This window comes from Macaca nemestrina, chromosome X (genome assembly GCF_043159975.1).
Source record: "Macaca nemestrina isolate mMacNem1 chromosome X, mMacNem.hap1, whole genome shotgun sequence".
NCBI classification, from domain to species: domain Eukaryota; kingdom Metazoa; phylum Chordata; class Mammalia; order Primates; family Cercopithecidae; genus Macaca; species Macaca nemestrina.
In genome coordinates this window covers 110,964,337-110,987,813 of record NC_092145.1, presented here as the reverse complement: position 1 = coordinate 110,987,813, position 23,477 = coordinate 110,964,337, and the positions used below count along the sequence as shown (strand labels likewise).

The 23,477-nt window shown below is 45.0% G+C and overlaps 1 protein-coding gene across 4 annotated transcripts; it reads left to right on the top strand.

The window, feature by feature from the left end:
• Positions 1-15,744: 15,744 nt before the first annotated feature.
• LOC105493965 (G antigen 10-like) lies at positions 15,745-22,473 on the top strand. 4 transcript variants are annotated; one of them, XM_071088659.1, is made up of 5 exons: positions 15,745-15,853; positions 16,887-16,975; positions 17,450-17,573; positions 20,346-20,471; positions 22,357-22,473. In XM_071088659.1, exons 2-4 carry the CDS (start codon positions 16,895-16,897, stop codon positions 20,468-20,470), a joined length of 330 nt encoding a protein of 109 aa, XP_070944760.1. In that variant the 5' UTR covers positions 15,745-15,853; positions 16,887-16,894; the 3' UTR covers position 20,471; positions 22,357-22,473. The 4 variants fall into 4 exon arrangements, with proteins under 4 accessions (XP_070944760.1, XP_070944757.1, XP_070944758.1 ...); XM_071088656.1 differs by having other exon boundaries at positions 17,450-17,603; XM_071088657.1 differs by having other exon boundaries at positions 15,762-15,889; positions 17,450-17,603.
• The last annotated feature ends 1,004 nt before the right edge of the window (positions 22,474-23,477 follow it).

Sequence of the window (23,477 nt, the reverse complement as noted above, 5' to 3'; positions counted from 1 at the left end):
TGTTTTGCTTTTGAAAAGGAAAAACGGTGGCCTGTGGAGACAGGGATTTTTCAGTTGTATCAACGTGGGAGTGCTTTCATCAAGCTAAGCTCAATTTAGGGCAAACCGAAAGTCAGGGAAACTGGCTGATGTCTGTTTTCTCCCTGTCACCCAATGATTGTCTTTGATTCAGAAATTTGAGTGTGGAGGCACTTGAAGGGAAGATAGAAATTGTGGGCAATGACGAAAGGTGGGAAGGTTTTTTTTTCTTACAGAAAAAGATAGACCCATGAGGTTTGATTTATTTAGACTCCAGTCTACCCATTAAAGGTGTCTGGAATTGTCTTCTTATTATTCAAGCTTTGGATCACAGACCTCTGTCAGGAACTGTGTGGCTGCATCAGAAGCCATGCAGAAGACAGGTTCTAGCCCCCATCAGCCAAGGCACCTGGCAGAGGAAATATTAACCTAGGCTACTGAGATTACTGGCCCAGGTAAGGTACATAGTTATTATACACAAACTGGTCTATGTCACAGGGAATGAAGGCCTCAGGAGGACTACAACCCCGCCCCACCCCCAGACTTGTCTATTGGGTGTCATGACATTAAGATATCCACGATGAATTCCAAGGAGAGGTACCAGCTCCACCAGGCTGCTCAGGCCAAGAGTCTCAGGTCAATGAGGGCTATAGGCATCTGAAATTCCAGAACTCGCAGGATGAGTGTTTGCAGAAGTTGTGGCACCTCCTCCTCCTTCACCAAAACTGTCTTCTTTGGTATACTGGTAACAGCCATTGATTAGTTTTAAAAGTTTATTTATTTTAAAATTGTAATAAAATGCATATAACATAAAATTTACCATCGTTGCTTTTTCTTTTCCTTTTTTTTTTTTTTTTTTTTGTTTTTGAGAGAGTGTCTTGCCCTTTTGCCCAGGCTGGAGTGTAGTGGCACAATCATAGCTCACTGCAGCCTTAAACTTCTGGGCTCAAATGATCCTCCCATCTCAGCCTCTTGAGTAGCTGGGACCACAGGCATGAGCTGCCATGCCCAGGTAAGTTAAAAATTGTTTTTTAGAGATGGGGTCTTGCTATGTTCCCCAGGCTGGTCTTGAATTCCTGGCCTTAAGCAATTTTCCTACCTCAGCCTCCCAAATCCCTGAGATTACAGGTATGAGTCACCAAGCCCAGTCCATTTTAGGCATTTTAAACTGTACAGTTCAGTGGCATTAAGCAGATTTACATCATTTATCATTGTCAAGAACTTTTTCACCTTGCAAAACGGAAACTGTACCTATTAAACCATAACTCTCCATTTACCTTTCTCTCTCTCTCTTTCACTCCTGATATTGGTTTTATGTCTTCTCTTTGTTTTTTGTTTGTTTGTATTTTTGGTCAGTCCGGCTAGTTAGATCAATTTTATTAATCTTTCCAGGGAACTAGCTTTTGGTTTCATTTATTTTTTTCTATTGTTATTCTATTTTCAATTTTCTTGATTTCTTCTCTTATCTTTATTATGTTCTTCCATCAGCTTGCTTTAGGTTTAATTTGTCTTTTTCTCATTTTGTAAGGTGGAAGCTTAGATGTGAGGCTTCCGTTTCTATTTTTTCTTCCCATTGTCCAAATCCAAGCTTTCATTTCTAACATAAGCATTTCATGCTATAACTTTTCCTCTAAGCACTGCTTTAGCCTCATGTCACAAATTTTGATATGTTGTATTTTTGGTGTCATTTAATTCAAACTATTTTCTAAGCTGCTTTGCGACTTATTCTTTGACTCATAGGTTATTTATAAGTATGTTCAACTTCCAAATATTTGGAGATTTTCTAGATATTTTTGTCATTGATATCCAGTTTAGTTTCGTTAGAAAACATCCTGTGCATTATTTCAGTTCTTTTAAATTTGTTTAGATTTTTGTTATGACCTAGATAATCCAAGATTATCTCCCCATGTCAAGATGCTTAACTTAATCACATCTGCGAAGTTCCTTTGCTGTGTAAGGTAATATATTCACAGATTCTGGAAATTAGGACATGGGCATCTTTGGGGGCCATATTCTTCATACCACACCCAGTTTCCCTCCCTAAGCCTTTGTGGTGACTGTCACTGTCCCCACATTGGACCACAGAGGTGGACACAGATGGGGCCTAGCTCTGTGAATAGCAAGGAGAAAAATACAGCAGTGGTTGACAGCCACCAGGAATAATAATAATGACAATGTTGATAATAACAGCTACCATTTACCCCAGGCTTGGCATGTGCCATCACTTTGCAGGGATCATAGGTGCCACCATCCCCATTTTACAATGAGAAATCTGAGGCCCAGGGAGGCTCTGTGATTTGCCTGGTGTCACACAGATGGCAGGCAGCAGAGGAGCCAGAGTTAGTGCTCAGGTTTTCTCTGCAGCCTGTGCCCCTAAGCCCTACCTCAAGTCATTACCCCCGAGAAGTTGGGGAAGGCCTCCTCAGAGTGGATCATTTATGGAGCTAGAACTGTAGGATGGATTTTAGGAATTTGCTAGTGGCCAAATCGCTATCACTTCTGGACCTGCAAAGAGGCTGTTTGACTCCACCTTTCTCTCTCTCCCCCTTCCTCCTTCTCTCTCTCTCTCTGACACACACACACACACATACACACACACACACACACACACACACGCCATGGTGTCTTATATTCATGGTTTAACCTCTATTACTCAGGGTTGTTTACGAGTGGGTCATGACCCTCAGCACACATGGGGGCCTGCCTTACACAAAACTCTGCAGCTAGTGTAGAAAAACCCACAGCTCTGTCTCCCATTAAAGTGGCCTCTGCTGTTGAAGGTCAGCGGGAGGCAGTCAGGGGGAGTTAGTTTCCTGTGGGCATCTTGGGAACGGGTGAGCAACAGACTGTGAATGATGCAGGTGTCTGGACCAGGACTTCTGGGACACCTCACCATATCTTTCCCCAAATCCCTATGCCTGCTGGCTACTGGGGTCTGTCACAACATCCTTATTAGGGCAGAACTGGAAATGTCTCCCAGATCCAGATGATACTCCAGACCCAGACTGAGAGTCCAGGGCAATTCACCTAGGGCTGGAGGAGGCGGTGTGGGATTCCTGAAGGAGATGCTGGGGTGAGTGTCACCTCAGGAGATGGAAGGACACTGCAGAGCTGGGTCTGTGAGGACAGAGAAGGGACCCTGGGAGGGACAGGGGCAGCGTGAGCATAGGGAGTGCCCCAAGTGCGGTCATCCTGGCATTGGCATCTGGCCCCAGCTCTGCCCCACCCTAGCTGGAGGGCCTGAGCCAGGGACCTGCCTTCTCAGTGCCTCAGTGTCCTCATCAGTGACAGGGGTGACAGGGTTTTCTTCCAAGGGTCCTGGTGGGAATTAAATGAGATAGCACAAAAGAAGTGCTTAGGATACTGCAAGTCAGATCTGTGGTGACCTAAAACAAAGTTGTTCTTTAAACTTAAGATTGATGCTTTCTTGTTATGGCCCATGGAAAAAATTAATTAATTAATTAAAAAATAAATTTAAGATTGAAAGCTTCATGACACTTTTACCATATCTCATCAAATCTCAGATGCTACAGATTGTGTGTCACACTCTTCTTGTAGGCAACCCTAAGAAAGCATGCTACTAATTGAACTATGGCCTGTTGCCTTCTCACCTCAGTGACTGTACGATGCATTCCTGATTTCAGATACATTAAAATATTTTAAGATTGGGTGCACTGGCTCACACTGGTAAACGCAGCACTTTGGGAGGCCAAGACAAGATGATCACTTGAGCCTAGGAGTTCCAGACCAGCCTGGGCAACATAGAGAGACCCCTTATCTACAAAAAAAAAAAAAAAAAAATTAGCCAGGCATGGTGGTGCATGCCTGTAGCCCTTGCTACTTGGGAGGATGAGGTGGGAAGATCATTTGAGACCAGGAGTTTGACGTTGCAGCGAGCTATAATCATGGCACTGCACTCCAGCCTGGGTGATAGAGTGAGACCCTGTCTTAAAGAAATATATATTTATATATAATATCAAAATATATTTTAAAGTACATTTTAGAACTGATAAAACAGGATATTTTTCATTGTTTACTTTTACAGTTACCTTCTGTGGCAACTGTTTCTAATTTTGTATAGTGATAGAATCTTTTCAAAACATTTAATTTAAGAACAAAAGCGATTTGACCTTAGGGAAAATTTGAGATGGCTCTATTAGTCTGAATGGGATTGTGACAGAGCAGTTCCCTCAGGTGGGAAGTGAGTGACTGGAGTTCAGGAACCACTGCTGAAGTCACGCCTCAGGGCACGCCTGGCCCCTCAGCCTCTCCCAACTGCCCAGAAGGACCTTCCTGGGGGCAGGTACACAATCACACCCCATGGTGTCCACTCTGAGGATGGATGCCCAGGATGGAAGGAAGAGGAGTTAATTCACTGATTCAGCATCTGTCCAGGGATGCCCACACAATGTCAGGTGCATCCTGACTGCTGGAAACCCGGCAGTGACACAAGCATCACACAAATCCTCAGGTGTCACAGTGTGGTGAGGGAGACTGACACACACAAGCACAACAAAAAGAAAAAGAAAAGGCATAGCAGTAGGTAGTTATGAGATAGAACTCTGGATCCAGATGGACTAGGTTCAAATCCTGGTTCCATGATTTCCCAGCTGTGTGATCTCTGGCGGGTTACTTAACCTGTTTCTCAGGTGCCTCATTTGTAAAATGGAGGAAACAACATTATTTATTTCATTAGGTTATTGTGAGGACTATTAGGTGAGTTAATATTTGTAAAAAACTTAGAATGGGTCTTGACATAACATTAAATGGTCAATACGTGCTTGCTAGTGAAAACACTTTAAAGCATTGAATTAGAAGTGCAGCCCATGAGGCTGGGCACGGTGGCTCACGCCTGTAATAACAGCACTTTGGGAGGGCAAGGCGTGCAGATCACCTGAGGTCAGGAGTTTGAGACCAGCCTGGCCAATATGGTGAAACCCCTGTCTGTACTAAAATACAAAAATTAGTGGGGGGTGATGGCGCATGCCTGTAATCCCAGCTACTCGGGAGGCTGAGGCAGGAGAATCACTTGAATCTGGGAGTCAGAGGTTGCAGTGAGCCGAGATCACACCACTGCACCAGCCTGGGCAACAGAGAGAGACTCTGTCTGAAAAAAGAAAAAGAAAAAGAAAGAAATGCAGCCCATGGAAGATCAAGAAGGGACACGGGAAGAGAACATAATGTAAAGTGGGGATGCTGAAAGCACTACCCTCCAAGGTTTGCTGTGCTTATTTCATTACGTCTTTCTTAACGTGTAGTCGTAGTGTTAAGTCCCCATCCCTTAGCAGGAGCCCTGTCCCCCTCCTCCATTCTGGATGCCACTTTTGTTATTGTGGCTCCAGGCTCTGAGATTTCCCTGTGGCTCCCAAGGGCCCTTTCCGAACTGATATGGAGTCCCCTTTCCCTGCCTGAAGTCCAGCTGGGCTTCAGGGCTTTACACCCGGCTCCCTGGAGGAGGTCTGTCTCCTCCCCTCCTGTTAGGATCTGGAGATTCTTGTCCTCTCATTGTCAGTCTGAATGAGCCTCATTGTGTCTTCATCCAAGTCATAAAGGTAAATGTCAGCCCACAGTATTTGTGAGTGAGTGAATGAAGAGTGACCAAATGAAGCAAAAAGAGATGGCTCACCCTCTCCCAAGCTCCTGAGTCAGCCCTCCCTAAGCCCACCCATCTGAGACAGCCTACGGAGTCGTGTGGGGCCAGACCTCAGGTTAACAAAGCTGTCTTCCCCTCCTTTCATGGGGATGAGGCACTAGCCTCTTGGGATTGGAGACACACACACACACACACACACACACACACACACACACACACACCCCCATCCACTTTTCCCTGCTTACAGTGTTGTCTTGTAAAAGGCATTTCCCCTGCCCCCTGTCCCCTGCAGGCGCACACAGATCCTATTCATTCTGTTTCATGTCCAGTGAGGGGGGTCTGTGGTATAACATGAACCCCATCGTTAATTTTACTCTGCAAGTCATTGGCTATAAGTGGTCATTTAGAGTCTCCCCCACCTCAGGCCAGTAGTTTGCTCTGGACATTGTTGTCCACATTGCTCTGTGCACACGTGCGAGCGTTTTTTCTTTTTCCTTTTCTTTTCTTTCTTTTCCTTTTCTTTTCTTTTTTCTTGTTGTTGTTTTTGAGACCAAGTTTCATTCCTGTTGCCCAGGTTGGAGTGCAGTGGTAATCTCGGCTCACCGCAACCTCTCCCTCCCAGGTTCAAGTGATTCTCCTGCCTCAGCCTCCCCAGTAGCTGGGACTACAGGCATGCGCCACCGCGCCCAGCTAATTTTGTATTTTTAGTAGAGCTGGGGTTTCCCCATGTTGGTCAGGCTGGTCTCGAACTCCCGACTCAGGTGATCCGCCCACCTCGGCCTCCCAAGGCGTTGGATTACAGGCGTGAGCCACCGCACCCGGTGAGATTTTCTTTTAAGGTCACATTCTTAGAAGTGGAATAGTTTCGTCAAAGGAGCCATTCATTCAACAAACACCTAATGACTGCCTACTATGTGGTGGGTGCTGTTCTAGGTGCTGGGAAGACATCAGGGAATTAGAAAGTCACATGTGCCTGCCTTGATGGAGCTGACATTCTTGTGAAGGATGTTTCCAGTTTTTATTTTGGTAAATGCTGCCACATTGCTGTCCAATTACCGGCATCCTCGGCTCACCCCTGGGGTGGGGGCTTTGAGGCAGGTGAATAAAAGCCTTGGCCTTTGCTCTCTGCATGATCTTCAGGGCCAGGACCTGGGACGGGCGATCCCTCTGGGGTCGTGAGTATGAAATGACGGGAGGTGGGGATGGAAGGGTCCACTGGAGAGCAGGGAGGCGGAGAAGGAACGGTTTCCAAGGCATTTGCACAGAAGCTTCCTCGATCGCACCACTAGGGGGCCTACGGGAGGCGGGGACAACAAATCAAGGATGGAAACATCCTGCCAGGCGATACCACTGCGGTAGGCAGAGACAGAACAGTCAGCTCTGGGAGGCACCACTGGGTAGGGGGCTTGGATCAAACCATTGTGTGCGTGTTGGGGGGACTAGAAGGGCCGCTTCCACCCCATGCAAGTGGTTTCAGCCCAAGCCTCTGAAGAAGGCAGGAATGACACTACCTTGACGGTCCGTAGCCCACACCCATCCTCTCGTTTCCCATCCCAGGCAGGCACCTGCTAGCATGAGAGGCCTCCACCTCTCCTCGGCTCCAGTTCCAGCTCCTCTGGCTCCGCCTTTCTTGGCTTTTTGACTTTGAAACCGTGGCTTGCGCGTGCAAGGGCACGCGATTGGATCCCAGCAGAAGGGAGCGGACCGCAAGGCTCGTTCTGGGATCTGACTGGTCAACGCGAGCTTTCATTTCTCCTAAGCTTTTTCTGCGCGCAATAGGGGCAAACTGCCGCACCTCAACTCGGTGGCGCGCCGAGCTCCAATTGGCCGCTCGTTCGGCGCAGGCGCAATAGTTGCTTGGCTAGAGTTCCGGGCTGCGGTTCCTGGGACTTTCGGGATGAGAAGAGAGGTTCGAATCCTGTCTCGATGCCTCAAGACTGACATTTGTCAAAGGGGCCAAAGATAGTAACTCCTGTAGTAGAATTCACAGAGATCACTGGCTCGTAGCCGTGCTCTGCCTCTTAGTGCACGGGTGATGGGGGCTGACTTCATGTAAGCTCCTGCAGTCTTGTGCTACCCATTCATCCCTAAACTCAGTCACAAGCCCAGCAGGCGCCTTGCCTCCACTCAGTCATTCTTGCAGTGTATTTATTCTTCTTTCCTTCCTTCCTTCCTTCCTTCCTTCCTTCCTTCCTTCCTTCCTTTCCATTGCTAAAATTGCATCGTCGGATTTGGGATTTAGGGAAACTTCAAAGAAAAAATTTGATTAAGTAGAATTCCTGCCCTGGTAGACGCCCCTCACCCCAGGACCACAGAGCAGGAGTCCCTTAGACAAGCCCAGTCTCCAGCAGCTGGTACTTCTGTGATGAAATATTTTCCCATGTGGGTTTTCTTTCTTTGATTTTGATTTTTCCATCAAATATGGCTTTGTGATTTTGTTATTTATTTATTTATTATTTTTTAAAATTATACTTTAAGTTCTGGGTTACATGTGCAGAACGTGCAATTTTGTTACATAGGTATACACGTGCCCTGGGGTTTGCTGCACCCATCAACCTGTCACCTAAATTAGGTATTTCTCCTAATGTTATCCCTCCCCTAGCCCCCTACCCCCCGACAGGCCCCAGTGTGTGATGTTCCCCTCTCTGTGTCCATGTGTTCTTATTGTTCAACTCCCACTTATGAGTGAGAACATGCAGTGTTTGGTTTTCTGATCTTGTGATAGTTTGCTGAGAATGATGGTTTCCAGCTTCATCCATGTCCCTGCAAAGGACATGAACTTATTCTTTTTTATGACTGCATAGTATTCTACGGTGTATATGTGCCACATTTTCTTAATCCAGTGTATCATTGATGGACATTTGGGTTGGTTCCAAGTCTTTGCTATTGTGAATAGTGCCGCAATAAACATACGTGTGCATGTGTCTTTATTGTAGAATGATTTATAATCCTTTGGGTATATACCCAGTAATGGGATTGCTGGGTCAAATGGTATTTCCAGTTCTAGATCCTTGAGGAATTGCCACACTGTCTTCCACAATGGTTGAACTAATTTACATTCCCACCAACAGTGTAAAAGCATTCCTATTTTTCCACAACCTCTCCAGCATCTGTTTTTTCCTGACTTTTTAATGATAGTCATTTTAACTGGCGTGAGATGGTATCTCATTGCAGTTTTGATTTGCATTTCTCTAATGACCAGTGACGATGAGCATTTTTTCATACGTCTGCTGGCTGCATAAATGTCTTCTTTTGAGAAGTGTCTGTTCATATCCTTTGCCCATTTTTTGATGGGGCTGTTTGTTTTTTTCTTGTAAATTTGTTTAAATTCTTTGTGGATTCTGGATATTAGCCCTTTGTCAGATGGATAGATTGCAAAAATTTTCTCCCATTCTGTAGGTTGCCTGTTCACTCTGATGATAGTTTCTTTTGCTGTGCAGAAGCTCTTTAGTTTAATTAGATCTGATTTGTCAGTTTTGGCTTTTGTTGCCATTGCTTTTGGTATTTTAGACATGAAGTCTTTGCCCATGCCTATGTCCTGAATGGTATTGCTCAGGTGTTCTAGGATTTTTATGGACCTAGATCTTACGTTTAAGTCTTTGGTCCATCTTGAGCTGATTTTTGTAAAAGGTATAAGGAAGGAGTCCAGTTTCAGTTTTCTGCATATGGCTAGCCAGTTTTCCTAACACCATTTATTAAATAGGGAATATTTTCCCCATTGCTTGTGTGTGTCAGGTTTGTCAAAGATCAGATGGTTGCAGCTGTGTGTTATTTCTGAGGCCTCTGTTCTGTTCCATTGGTCTATATATCTGTTTTGGTACCAGTACCATGCTGTTTTGGTTACTGTAGCCTTGTAGTGTAGTTCAAAGTCAGGTAGCGTGATGCCTCCAGCTTTGTTCTTCTTGTTTTCTTTTTGCTATTAATTCCAGAAGTACATTAAGGACCTGGAGCCAGGTTTGATATCTTGAGATGGTATAGCAATCTAGTTTTTTTTTTTTTTCTTTGAGACAGAGTCTTACTCTGTTGCCCAGGCTGGAGTGCAGTGGCACAATCTCAGGTCACTGTAACCTCTGCCTCCCGGGTTCAAGCAATTCTCCTGCCTCAGCCTCCCAAGTAGCTGGGATTACAGGCATGCACCACCACGCCAGGCTAATTTTTGTATTTTTAGTAGAGGTGAAGTTTCTCCACGTTGGCCAGGCTGGTCTCAAACTCCTGACCTCAGGTGATCCACTCGCCTTGGCCTCCCAAAGTGCTGGAATTACAAGCATGAGCCACTTTGCCTGGCCCAGCAATCTACTTTTAAAACACAACGTAACTCTTTATCTAAAGGCAATTAAAATTTCTTCTGTTTGCAGTGTATGTTTCCAACATTTCCTCTTGTGATGCATAGGAAAATGAAAAAAAGCTACGTAGTTTAAAAAAAAAAAAGGTAAAAGTAAATGGGAGAAATAAAGCAAACCCCAAAAGTGAATACAAGCATAAGTATATGAACCTAACTCTTAATCAAAGCCATAACCCACAAGGAAAAGTATTCTTCCAGATAACTTTGAATACAGTTTCCTGGCTGTGTCAGTCTTGGTTATCACGGAGGAAGGGCTCCATGTGCACAGCCTTCATTATTCAATTTTATTTTCTTTTTGTCAAGAGTTCTGAATGCTTCCTGTTTCTTTTAATCAGACGTTGACATTTACCTGAAGTCAATTTCTCCAGGACAAGGGCAGCAAACTGTTAGCAAACAATCCGGACTGTTTTCAAATCAGTTCTTTGTTGGGAATTGCCTGGGAATACAAGTCAGAACTCACAAGAAGGTGGCTGGAGCAATCTCACTCTTCTCCCTGGTCCCATCACTTCTCCAGCCCCTGGAGTAGCCCAGGCCACTTGTTTCTGGCTGCTGAAGGCCATGCTTGTCACTATCCCTTTCCTAGGATCCCACTCTAAACTTTGTCTTTTCATATCAAAGTGGCTGCTGAGAAGTCATGATTTGTGACTGCTTCTTCTTGCAACTGTCTGTCCTATTGGCCCTAATATGGCTCTAAAACCCCACATTATACTCCTCTGCTGGAAAAAGCATAGAAATGGGACTGTTCACAGTGCTATTAGCAGCTATTAATAGCCTGATTGACCAGATGAATGAATCACTTAGCACCTGTCTAAGAGAATGAAACATTAGAGGGGTAATGAAGCATTGGTCCTTTTTGGTGGACAGGGGAAGGGGATGGAGGAAAAGGTCCTGGAGATTTTCTGGGGACCCAGGTCGCGGTGCAGTTGGCATGGATAATAGAGAAGAAGGAAGAGAGTGCAGAGGGGATGCCAAAAGGATAAAGGGAAAACCCTGAAGAAACACACCCTCTTTACAATGTTACTGAGAACGTTCCCTTTCCTTTACATCTTTTAGTGTATGCACTGCCCTTTCTCTGTTAGAGAGCCTCAACGTGTTCCCAAGGCAGGGTACCCAGAACATAGCAGTTTTGTTGAGATAATAGTAAAGATATCAATTGACCTCACACAGGTCTTTTTTTTCAAAACAAATTAAGTTCTGGGATACATGTGCAGAGCATGTAGGTTTGTTACATAGGTATACATGTGCCATGATGGTTTGCTACACCTATGAACCTGTCATCTAGGTTTTAAGCCCCGCATGCATTAGGTATTTGTCCTAATGCTCTCCCTCCCCTTGCTCCCCACCTTCCGACAGGCCCTGGTGTGTGATGTTCCCCTCCCTGTGTCCATGTCACACAGCTCTTAATAAAGAACTGATTCTCTGTCCTATCCAGGCGCTTGCCCTTGTAACATTTCTATGCTGCCTCTGATATCTGTTGAAGTACACTTTTCAAGAAGTCACAGGCATGGCCCTGATACAAATATGGAGCGAACATGTATCACAAGGTGCATTCTCTGGCAACTGTTGCTGAGATGGAGTCTGTTGGCAAGACTTTGCTTATTTATTTAGAGACACGGTCTCGCTATGTTGCCCAGGTCGGAGTGCAGTGGCAGGATCTTGGCTTACTGCAGCCTCCAACTCCTGGGCTCAAGTGGTCCCCCTGCTTCAGCCCCCAAGTTGCTGGGACTATAAATATGCACCACCATGGCCAGCTAATTTTTTTTTTCTTTTTTTAGACAGGGACTTGCTCTGTCATCCACGCAGGAGTGCAATGACATGATGGCTAATTTTTTTTTTCAGAGATGGGTGTCTCTCTGTGTTGCCCAAGCTGGTCTTGAACTCCTGGCCTCAGGCGATTCTTCTACCTTGGCCTCCCAAAGCTCTGGGATTGCAAGTGTGAGCTACTGAGCCTGACAAGAACTTTAGTAAGCATCAGTACCTGTAAAAGGGAGGGGACAGAAGTATGACTGGGCAGAGGAACAAACAGAACTACAATGGAGAGCCCAACAAAGCCCTGGCCAGCTAATCTGGACAGGAGTTCTGGAGTAAGTGTCTTAGCTTGGGCTACTGGAACACATTAACTATAGATTGGGAGGCTCAAACACAAAAAGTATTTATTTCTCCCTGTTCTGGAGGCTGGAAGTCCAAAATCAGGGTGCCAGTATGGCTGGGTTCTGGTGAGGGCCCTCTTACGGTTGCAGACATGCCTACTTCATGTTGTGTCCTCACATGGTGGAAAGAGAGCTAGCTAGCTCTCTGGCCTCTAATCCCATTAGCAGGCGCTAATCCCATTAGCAGAATCCTCATGACCTCATGACCTCTCACAGGCCACACCTCCTAACACTATCACATTGGGATTAGGGTTTCCATATGTGAATTTCGGTGGAGTGGGGAGTGTAGAGGAACAAACATTCAGTCCATTGCAGTGCGTACTGCTCACCTGAGTGTCTTGTGTTGGGCCAAGATGGCTGGCCCTTTATTCCCCCGTGGCTTCACTGAGTCACTGCTTGCGGGCCATCCTAGGAAACATGTGAACTCAGCCCAGGCAGCTGTGAAGCTGAGGCAGGCCCTGAAAGAACCTGAAGGGGGTCTGGTGGTATGGGTTTGTATTTGCATGGTCTATTCCTCTACATATAATCAAGGAGCTGTTCCTTTAAAATTGTGGTGGCCTGGTGTTCTTTCAGGGTAACTTAATGAGGGCAACTAGTGGGATGAATCATAACCCTTGCCACTGGAGCTGGTCTTAGACAACTGCACTAGGAAAAGAAAAATATCCAGACTTTTTAAGGACTATTGGACACAGGGTCTGAGTTTACATTGATATCTAGAGACTCAAAGTGTCATTGTGGCCCCTCTGTTAGAGTGGGGTGTACAAAGGCCAGATAATGAATAGAGTCCTGGCCCAAGTCCACCTTAGTGGGACTTTATGGTGCTTACAGTGGGGCAATGGGGCCAAGGTCCCAACTGGTTGTCATTTTACTGGTCTTTGAATATATAATTGGGATTGACATAATCGGTAGTTAGTGTAACTCCTACATTGGTTCCTTGGCCTGTGGGGTAAGAGCTGGGATGTGGGGAAGGCTAAGTGGAAACCTCTGGAACTGCCTGTATTGGTTTCCTGGGGCTGCCATAACAAAGTATTACAAACTGGGTGACTTAAATAACAGAAGTTCGTCATCTTACAGTTCTGGAGGCCAGAAGTCCAAAATCAAGGTGTTGTCAGGGTTGGTTCCTTCTGAGGGCTACGAGGGAGAATATATTCCCTGCCTCTTCCCCAGCTTCTGGTGGTTTGCTGCCAATCTTTGGCTTCCTTGGCTTGTAGAAGCATCACTCCAATTTCTGCCTTCATCTTCATGTGGCATGTGTGTGTGTGTGTGTGTCTATGTCTATGTGTGTCTGTGTGTCTGTGTCCAAATTTCCCCTTCTTATAAGAACACCAGTCATATTGGATTAGGGGTCCACCTGCTTCAGTATGATCTCATCCTAACTTAACTAATTTACATCTGTAATGCCTTTATTTCCATATAAGATTACTTTCTGAAGTACTGGGGGTTAGGACTCCAACATCTGAATTGTAGTGGGGTGGAGGAACACTATTCAACCCACAACACTACCCTCCACTCAGCAGAATATCAAAAGCAATATTGGATCCTGGGGGTATGGCTGAGATTAGTGCCACCTTTAAGAATCTAGAAGATGCAGGGATAGTGAGTCTCATCGTGTCTCCATCTAATTTGTCAGTCTGGCTCCTTCAGAAACTGGCTGGATCCTGAAGGTTGACAGCGGACTGCCATAGTTCAACCAAAAAACAGCAGCCCCAGTGGCAGCCAGATGTTGTATCATTTCTAGGGAACCTTAACCTGGCCTCAGGTCCATGGTATGTGGCCCTCAATTTGTCGAATGCATGCTTTTCTATTCCTATCAGAAAATAAGATCAAAAACAGTTTACAATCATACAGAATGGGAGACAATATTCATTTACAGTTTTGTCCCAAAGGTATTTTAACTCTCCTGACTTCTGTCATAATTAGTAAAAGGGGATCTGGACAGTCTGGATACCCCACAGAACATCACATCAAGTCATGATGTCGATTACCTTATGTAAGAGGGGGCCAGCACAATGAAGGACTTGGTAAGACACATGGGCTCTAGAGGGTGGGAGATGAACACTTAAAATTCAGGAACCTGCCACATGCCTGTCAGGAGTTCAGTGGTCTGGAGTTCAGTCCTAGAACGTTCCCTCCAAAGTAAAGGACAAGTCAGGCATGGTGACTCATGCCTGTAATCCCGGCCGTTTGGAAGGCCAAAGGAGCCAGATCGCTTGAGGTCAGGAGATCAACACCAGACGGGCCTACATGGTGAAACCCAGTAGCCGAGCATGGTGGTGCATGCCTGTAATCCCAACTACTTGGGAGGCTGAGGGAGAATTGCTTGAACTCAGGAAGCGGAGGTTGCAGTGAGCTGAGATTCATTTGAATCTATGTTGAGTTTCATCAAACAGTGGATCTATTTCGATTACCACAGCATTTTTTTTTCCAATTCATCTGTTAATATAGAGAATTCAATTGATAAAATTGTACGTTTTTATGTTCAATTTTTAAAACTTGAGACAGGGTCTCACTCTGTCATCCAGGCTGGGGTGCAGTGGTGTTATCAGAGCTCACTGCAGCTTTGACCTCCTGGGCTCAAGTGATCCTCCCACCTCAGCCTCCTGAGTGGCTGTGAGTCTAGGTACATGCCACCATGCCCAGGTAATTTTTTGACGGCTTTTTCTTTGTTTTTTTTTGTAGTGATGACATTTTCTGATGTTGCTCAGGCTGGTCTCGATGGAAGTCCTGAGCTCAGGTGATCTGGCCATCCCAGCCTCCCAAAATACTAGGATTACAGGCGTGAGACTTGGCCTGATCAGGTTTTTCTTATATAGGGGTCTTATCTATATAAAGACTAAACTTATCTGTATCTTTGTGCAGGTGGGCAAAGAGCATGATGAAATTTATCATTCTGTTGATTTAAAGACAACTATCCTTGACTTACCAGTGTGTAAGTCCATGAGAGCATAATTATGTTGAAAGCATGTATCGTTATGGGTGTTGGGAACCCTGCAGCTTCCGCTGCTGTGGGGGCATGTCCGTGGAGGTACCTTTCGTCTGTTTTCTCAACTCCAAACATCTTAGGACCATGGGTTGTGACTGGTAGGACTATGTATCTTGCTAGTTTCAAGACGGAGTTGATTTTCACATGATGCCACTCTGGCTGTCCCGTTTCCCTAATACTGTCACTTCTCCTTCTGTGACTCTGATGCTACAAATGATAGATATCGTTTTAGTATTTCTTTACAGGTCCTAGAGATTGTATTCATTTTTCTTTCAGTCTCTTTCTGTGACTTGTTCACATTGAACAATTTCCTTGTGGGGTAGGTTGCTATTGCCATTTTTGCAGGTGGTCTACCTGTCTTCCCAGGCAGTCACCATGGTTCTTGTCCCCATGATGGGGCCAGGGCAAGAGAGGACCCTGGGTGTGTGTGTGGGGGGGGGGGGGTTCAGTTGAAGATCAAGTGAGTTTTGAGGGGAGCACTACTTGAGGTATTTGAGTCCCAGAAGCATAGGAAACAGCAAAGGGAGGTTGGATTCCATTATCCTCAGTGTGGATGCGAATCGGGGGTTGGGGGCATGGGGCTTCGAACGGCAGCCCGCCCAGGCCCACAGCCGCGCATGCTCTCTGGGCTCCCTTCTCAGTGCGCATGTTCACTGGGCGTCTTCCGCCCGGCCCCTTAGCCCACGTGAAGAACGCCAGGAAGCTGTGAGGCTGTGTGCTCTCGTTCCTGCCGTCCGGACTCTTTTTCCCCTACTGAGATTCATCTGGTAGGTCTGCAGGCCAGTTATCCCGGGGGCTGAAGTGTGAGTGAGGGTGAAGAGGGTCTCGGGTGGGTCCAGTGGATCCCACTTCCTGGTCTGTGGCCTCTGAGGGAGGAGGGCCTCGAGGTCGTCCTCCTTCTCTTCTCAGGCTGCTAGGCACCAATCGACTTTGTGGTCGTGAGGGGGCCTGGACAGGGAGGAAGGTGGGCCACAGAGGGAAGGCAGTCAGGGGCTCAGGTGAAGATGGGGTGAGTGCTGTTTGGGGGATGGAAGTCCCGAGGTGCCCAGAACCCCTGACAACACAGGGCAGATCCCTGAATGGGGTGCCCGGTGGGGGCGGGGTGGGCGGTAAAGAAGGAACCTGGCACCTGGGAATGCTACGGCCTGGTGAGCGCCCCCCAGCGGTGTGGAGTGCGGGGCGCCCGAGTGAGAAGCACTGCAAAGTCTCACCTCCGCCATGGAAAGTCCGGGAAAAGTGGGAAGGAGTGGGCGAGGCAGTGCGGTGCAACCAAACTTAATGTGAGAGGGGGTGAATGGCTCTAGGAAGCGGGAGTTGCCCAAAGCAGCCATCACGGGAATTGTGATTCACTAGTGTTTTCGTGGGGAGTCAGCTTGTGAAACTAAACCTCATCAGAAATGACCTCTATCTGCGGGGCACAGTGGCGCTCGCCTGGTCCGAATTACTCAGGACACAGAGGCGGGAGGATCCCTTGAGCAGGAGGTCGAGGCTGCAGTGAGCTGTGATCGCGCCCCTGCACTCCAGCCTGAGCACCACAGCGAGACCCCGCGTCCGAAAGAAATTTAGAAAAAAAAGTCCTTTGCCTCTTGCCACATGCCTTAAGATGCCTGCTCTGCCAGCTTGGCCAGCATAAATGGCTTTGTAGGCACTTAGAAAACATACACACGTATGCTTAACTCTGGGACTTATTTTGAGAGTATTTTCAAAATTAAAACGACAAGTTAACATTGATCCATGGAAGTGATGGAATATAGCAGCCCTCTGGAGCGCATGTTCCCAATCACGGTTGTCTGTTTTCAGTGTGAAATATGAGTTGGCGAGGAAGATCGACCTACCGGCGTAGACCAAGACGCTATGTAGAGCCTCCTGAAATGATTGGGCCTATGCTGGTGAGAGCTTAAACGTTAATTCAATGTTTTCTGTTAGGAGAAATTAATTTTTGCAAAAGTGTTGTTGCATTAGTATGGAAATGCTGAGAAACGTCTTTCCTGCTGATAAAACATGATTATGGCGTCTCATGAAGGAAACATTTATTCTGGAGGATTTTTTTGTTTTTCCTCTCGTGTTCTTCAGCTTTTGCCCATGACTTCTTTCTCATGCTTTGTTTGTTAATTACAGATCGTACGCATGTATTCCAACATAGAGTATAATAGCTTCCAAAGTCCTTGTGTGTCACTTTTCTCACAGTAACCTCCCTGTGGGTAGAGTAACGTTCTTGGCCATAGAGAATAGAGTTGGAGAAATGTCTTTGGGCTTAGTTATGATCAGAAACAGCTATGTATTCTGTGTATATATGTAAAATTTTGCATCAGTAGCAAAACTTATTATTTTTTTTTCTTTGCACACCCACACCTATTCCTCAGCCTGAGCAGTTCAGTGATGAAGAAGTGGAACCACCAAAACCTGAAGAAGGGGAACCAGCAACTCAAAGTCAGGATCCTGCACCTGCTCAGGAGGGAGAGGATGAGGGAGCATCTGCAGGTCAAGGTGATGGAAAGGGAAGAAGAATGCCCGCTGGTGTGTGTGTCTGTGTGTGTGCATGTGCGTGTGTGCATGTGTGTGTGTGTTATGCATTGGCGCATAGGAGGAACAGAGGAAAGCAATCAATGGAAAGAATGCCTGAAATTGACTGCAAAAGCAGGAGGCTATGTAGTTTGCAGCTTAGCTTAGGCAAATCCCTCACTATGATAAAATTTCTCGACTTTATGAATGAGAGAATAGAGGTGCCGGGATTGTGTTTTATCCGAGAACCCTTGACTGGTGAATACACAATTTGTACTTTTTTCCAAGGTTTGTGTCTTCCTATCATCTGTGTTGTTATACAGAAGGAAAGATTTTGCTGAAAATGTTTAAAACTCAAATGCTTTCCTGTAAGGTAGCTTAGTACTGGCCCAAGAAGAGACCCAGCTCAGAGGAGCAGGAGCAGTTCCAAAAACCGAGTCACTGAATGTTGGCCACCGTTGCCTTCGATTGATATTTTTATATGGTACGTTCGATAAAAGCTGGGTACACAAGGGTACTGCCATACAGGTAGCTGGTTTAATGATTTTCTAAGTGGCTTGTAGGAGGTGATTAAATACTTTTATGGTTAGAAAAGCAAAAAAGGAATTATCCTGAGATTAACATGAGATGGAAATAATTTCTCCGAGATAAAATGTTTTGAAAGGAAACATTTATGTAACTGAGGTCATGGATTATTCCAGGGATTCACTGTTAAAAGTTTCTACAATATGATTGACAACAATGCCCATTACTTGCTGTCCACCCACTCCCTTATTCTCAGTGCGGGACAGTATATTTTGTGTGATTCACAAACAGTGTTATATGTGGTGCTTTGTTCTTCATGGGGTTCATGTATGGATTATAACATTTAAGACCTTCGGACCTAAATATAACTTTGTTTGAACAAAGTTAAGTTTCTCTGTACCCCAGTAGGTAATGGGTGTCATGACTGTAATTTTCCATAGTCCTCAAATCCATTCAGCTAATCAATCCTTCAGAAATTGACATTGTAATTGTAACTGAAATCCTGTCCATGTTGTAGACTTCAGATTTCTTAGGTGATGCACACTGCTCTTGGTACTCTACGGCTGAATATAAGCATTATGCATGTCCTGTGGTTTATCCTCAGATTGTCATTTAGGAGAAAGGTCTCAAGCTGGGCTGAATGCCGTGCACTCATAGTCCCAGCTACTTGGGAGGTTGAAGTGAGAGGATCGCTTGAGCCCTGGCGTTCAAGCCCAGCCTGGGAACACGGGAAGACTTCATTCCTAATAAACAAACAAACAAGTAAATAAAGATTTCATGGTATAGGAAAACACAGATTCAAAGTTTGTGCCCAGTGGCTGGTAATGTTGCAGACATAACTCCTTAGTGAACCGTACCACTTAAAAATAGTTAAGACGGCAAATTTGATGATATGTGTGTTTTTTACCACAATTTAAAGAAAACCTCCTGTCTTTCTAAAGTTCAGTGTAGTTGTCATATATTCTTTAAAAGTTTTACTGTGTCTATATTCAAGACATAACATTTTTAGAAAATTTGCAAGAATAGTACAATGAACTCATATACTTTTCACCGTGATTCACCAATTGTCAATAGCTTTCGCTCCGTAGATTTCATATCTCTTCCCTCCCTCTCTTACCCGGATGCCCCCACACTCACACCCACACGCGGATATATGTTTACTGTTATTAATGCTGACTTGTTTAGATAAAGTTTCAGGTATCATGGTCCTTTCCCCTATGTACTCGAGGGTGTGTATATCGTCAGCACAAAGAGAAAGTCATTTCTTGGATCATCACTGCAGAAAGATCAAAATCAGGAAATTTAACAATGAGAAAATGCAGTCATTTAATACACAGTGGATACTCAAATTTTGCCAGCTCCCCAGACAACTTCTTTCTTCCTTTCGTTATTCTTTGTTGAGACGGAGTCTCCCTCTGTTGCCCAGGTTGGAGTGCAGTAGTGCGATCTTGGCTCACTGCAACCTACACCTCCCAGGTTCTAGGGATTCTCACGCCTCGGCCTGCCGTGTAGCTGGGCCTACAGGCGCCGGCCACTGCGGTCTTGAACTTCTGACCTCACCTGATCTGCCCACCTTGGCATCCCAAAGTGTTTGGATTGCAGGCGTGAGACCCCACGCCCGGCCCAGATAATGTTATTGATAGGATTTCTTTTTCTGATCCAGAGTCCGGTTCAGGATCACGTCTTACCTGTGCTTTTCAGGTGTTTTTAGTTTCCTTTAATCTGGAATGTTTCCTTAATTTTTCTTTGTCATTCATGATACGGACATTTTTGAAGAGGATAGACCAGTTGGTTTGCAGAATGTTCTGCAGTTTGGGCTTTTTCGTGTATTTTTTAAAGACCTTTTTTCAACTCAGCGTTGATTGGTGGCTACTCAGGCCATAGGAGAGTCTGAGTGCTAGGAGTGTAAGTGCTGTGAGAGACAGGATTTCAGCCTTGAGTCATTTGATGAGGTAAGGACAATCAAAAGAAGAATAACAGAGAAGAGCAAAGGAGGCCACAACGTTGTCTGAGGGCAGTCTTCGGAAAGGAAGAGGGTAATATTTGGAACACCTTGTTTTCCTGTTTTCTGCTAACAGACTCCTGAAATAATGTTCCTGGGATTCTTGTCAACACATCTATTATTACAGTAGCTAAAGCTTTGATAAAATAACACCGAGAGCATGAGTATTATTTTCTTATTGACATTTTATGTTTTACTGCTTAAATTGATATGTATTTTTTATTTTCAAGGGCCAGAGCCTGAAGCTGAGAGCCAGGAAGAGGTTCGCCCGACGCCCGATTATGAGCGTGAAGATGGTCCTGATGTCCAGGAGATGAGCCTGCCAAATCCAGAGGAGGTGAAAAGGCCTGAATAAGGTAGGCACTCCATTAGACATGCAGATCGTGGGGTGTCTGTTTCCACAGTATTGTATAATAATAATAATAGTTATTTTTTGAGACAGAGTCTCGCTCTGTCGACCAAGCTGGAGTGTAGTGGTACCACCTCGGTCACTGGAACTTCAGCCTCCTGGGTTCAAGTCATTCTCCCGCGTGTGCCTCCCGAGTATCCAGGCTTACAGATGTGCTCCACCGTTCCCAGCTAATTTTTGTATGTTTAGTATTGATGGGGTTTCGTTCGGTTGCACAGGTTGGTCCCGAACTCCTGGCCTCGGGTTATCCACGTGCCTCGCCTTTGAAATTTCCGGGATTACAGGCGAGAGCCACGGAGCCCGACCCAGCATTCTATTTTTAATAGCAGAGAGGTAACAGTACTGCCTCTGTAATACTAGAGTTCTTATATAGAAAGGTTATTTGAAACGTAGTTCAGGCCCCAGCACCCGACTGATAGGCTGTCAGATATAGAAACAAACTGAGTCAAAGCCATGTTGAATGAAGATTTGAGTCTAAATCCTTGAACCAATAGCTCATAATTTTCAGATGCTTTTGTAAAGATCTGCTTTTAACAAATACATAACACATTTGTAACACCCATCGCTTGGTGTGAAAAATGCCGAAGCACTGATGCGGGTTCTAATACCAGTTCTTACAGCCTTGGCGAGATGCTGAGTGAGTCCTTTCACTTCTAAACCTGTCTTTGGTTCTTATGAAAATAGTGAGTTGAAGTCAGAGATTTTAAAACCATTTTCCCTTCTGGTTCCTTCATACTCTGATCCTGTTGTATAGAATGCATGGGATACAGAGATCATCTGCTTCGCATGATGTGTTGATCCCAAATCATGAAACCCTGCCTGAGTCATCTGAAAATCTCTAAATTGAGATTTCATTGCTACTAAGAAAGTGAGCGGTCACTCTGCTTCATCTTAGTTTTTCCGTGTGGAGAGCTGAATATATATGGTAGCATCTTGTCAAATTGTGAATTCTCCCTCCTCTTTGTTTGTTTGAGACAGAGTCTCAGTCTGTCACCCAGGCTGGAGTACAGTGGTGTGATTTCAGCTCACTGCAACCTCTGGCTCCCTGACTAAAGCAGTCCTCCCACCTCAGCCTCCTGAGTGGCTGAAAGTATATGCACAAGCCACCGTGCCTAAGTTGTTTTTTTCTTTTTTTTTTTCTGTTAAATTAAAAAAAAATTTTTTTTTGTCGAGATGAGGTCTCACTATGTTGCCCAGGCTGGGATTCTCTGGCTTTTAATGAACAATTGCTTTTAAAATCTTTCCTCACGGAAACCTTGAGTGATGAAATTATCAACTGGCGAGAGACCGGTTAGTTCCTATCCTCTGTGGCATGTAGGTCAGTGATGCTCAGCATGGGTGTGAGTAAGATGCCTGTGCTATGCACGCTCCCTGCCACACTGTCAGTCTTCATGAGCCAGTATTTCTAATAAGACTGTTGACACATATGTGATATAATCATCTCTCACCATATCAAATGTTACATGTAAGTTTCAGCTTTAGAGACATGGATTGATCAGATTTAAAGTTGAAAGACCATGACTTTAGGACTTCCTGACTAATCAACTGAACTATGTTTTACACTTGTGTTTTCCAAATTCCTGACTGTGAATTGTAAGTGCTTTTGAATTGAAAGGAAGCACTGGATGTTTAGGGAAGAAATTACCTTTAAATTCTACAGGTCCGTCCTCAAAGTGTATTGAGGTTTAATTGGATGTAAGACACAGGATCACCCTTTGGGTTTTGTTTCTAGTCCATTTAACAAAATCCAAACTGTAGTGTGTTTTGTATGCCTTTAGGGTCATTTAATCTGTTGCTAAGTCACGTTGCTAATTGTTATGTTTCTGTTACAGGTGAAAAGCAATGACAGTGTTAAAAGAAGACACGCTGAAATGATGCAGGCTGCTCCTATGTTGGAAATTTGTTCATTAAAATTCTCCCAATAAAGCTTTACAGCCCTCTGCAAAGAAGTCTTGCGCATCTTTTGTGAACTTTATTTCTAGCTTTTTGATGCTGTGAGACATGTATCATTCTTTGAAATGTTATATTCCAACTGTTTGAGCTGGTATGTAGACACATCATTCTTTTTTCTTTCTTTCATTTTTCCCTTTGGCGACAGAGTCTCGCTGTGTCACCCAGGCTGGAGTGCAGTGGCGCGATCTCTGCTCACTGCCACCCCCGCCTCCCGGATTCAAGCAATTCTCTGCCTTAGCCTCCCAAGTAGCTGGGATTACAGGCGCCCACCAGCACTCCCGGCTAAGTTTTGTATTTTTAGTAGAGATGGGGTTTCACCATCTTGGCTAGGGTGCTCTTGAATTCCTGACCTCGTGATTCACCCGCCTCGGCCTTCCAAAGTGTTGGGATTACAAGCGTGAGCCACCATGCCCGGCGGAGACATAATTCTTATATATTGGTTTTCTATCCAGCAGCCTTGTGAAATATGCTTATGAACTCTAAAAGTTTATTTCTAGATCATTTTCAGTCTTCAACATACAGAAGCATATCATCCTTCAATAAGAGCAATTTTATTTCTGCCATTTATTTTTCTTTGTCCTTTTGTATTGTTTGTAGAGACGGGGTTTTGCCATGTTTCCCGTGCTGTTCTTGGACTCCTGAGTGCAAGTGATGCACCCGCCTTCCCTCCCACAGTGCTGGGATTACAGGCGTGGGCCTCCGCACCAGGACTGTTGCTGCCGTTGTGAAGACTTTTATTTCCTTTTCTGATTTTATGGCATTGCGCAGACCCACCTGTTCCATGGTGATAGTGGACATCCTTGTCTTATCCCTGATGAGAAACGGAAAACTTTCAACATTTCACTGTCATATTTACTGTCCTTTTTTTGTAGACGGACTTCTTCAGAGTAAGTCATTCCATTCTGTTCTAAATATGCTGAGCGTATTCATTTGAATCTATGTTGAGTTTCATCAAACAGTGCATCTATTTCGACCACAGCATTTTTTCCCATTCATCTGT

Excerpts from the sequence above, each read along its gene's own strand:
- LOC105493965 (XM_071088656.1), top strand. The coding sequence starts at position 16,895 with ATGAGTTGGCGAGGAAGATCGACCTACCGGCGTAGACCAAGACGCTAT. Across the intron at positions 16,976-17,449 it reads AAATGATTGGGCCTATGCTG|CCTGAGCAGTTCAGTGATGA; the intron begins GTGAGAGCTTAA and ends CCTATTCCTCAG. Across the intron at positions 17,604-20,345 it reads GGGAAGAAGAATGCCCGCTG|GGCCAGAGCCTGAAGCTGAG; the intron begins GTGTGTGTGTCT and ends TTTATTTTCAAG.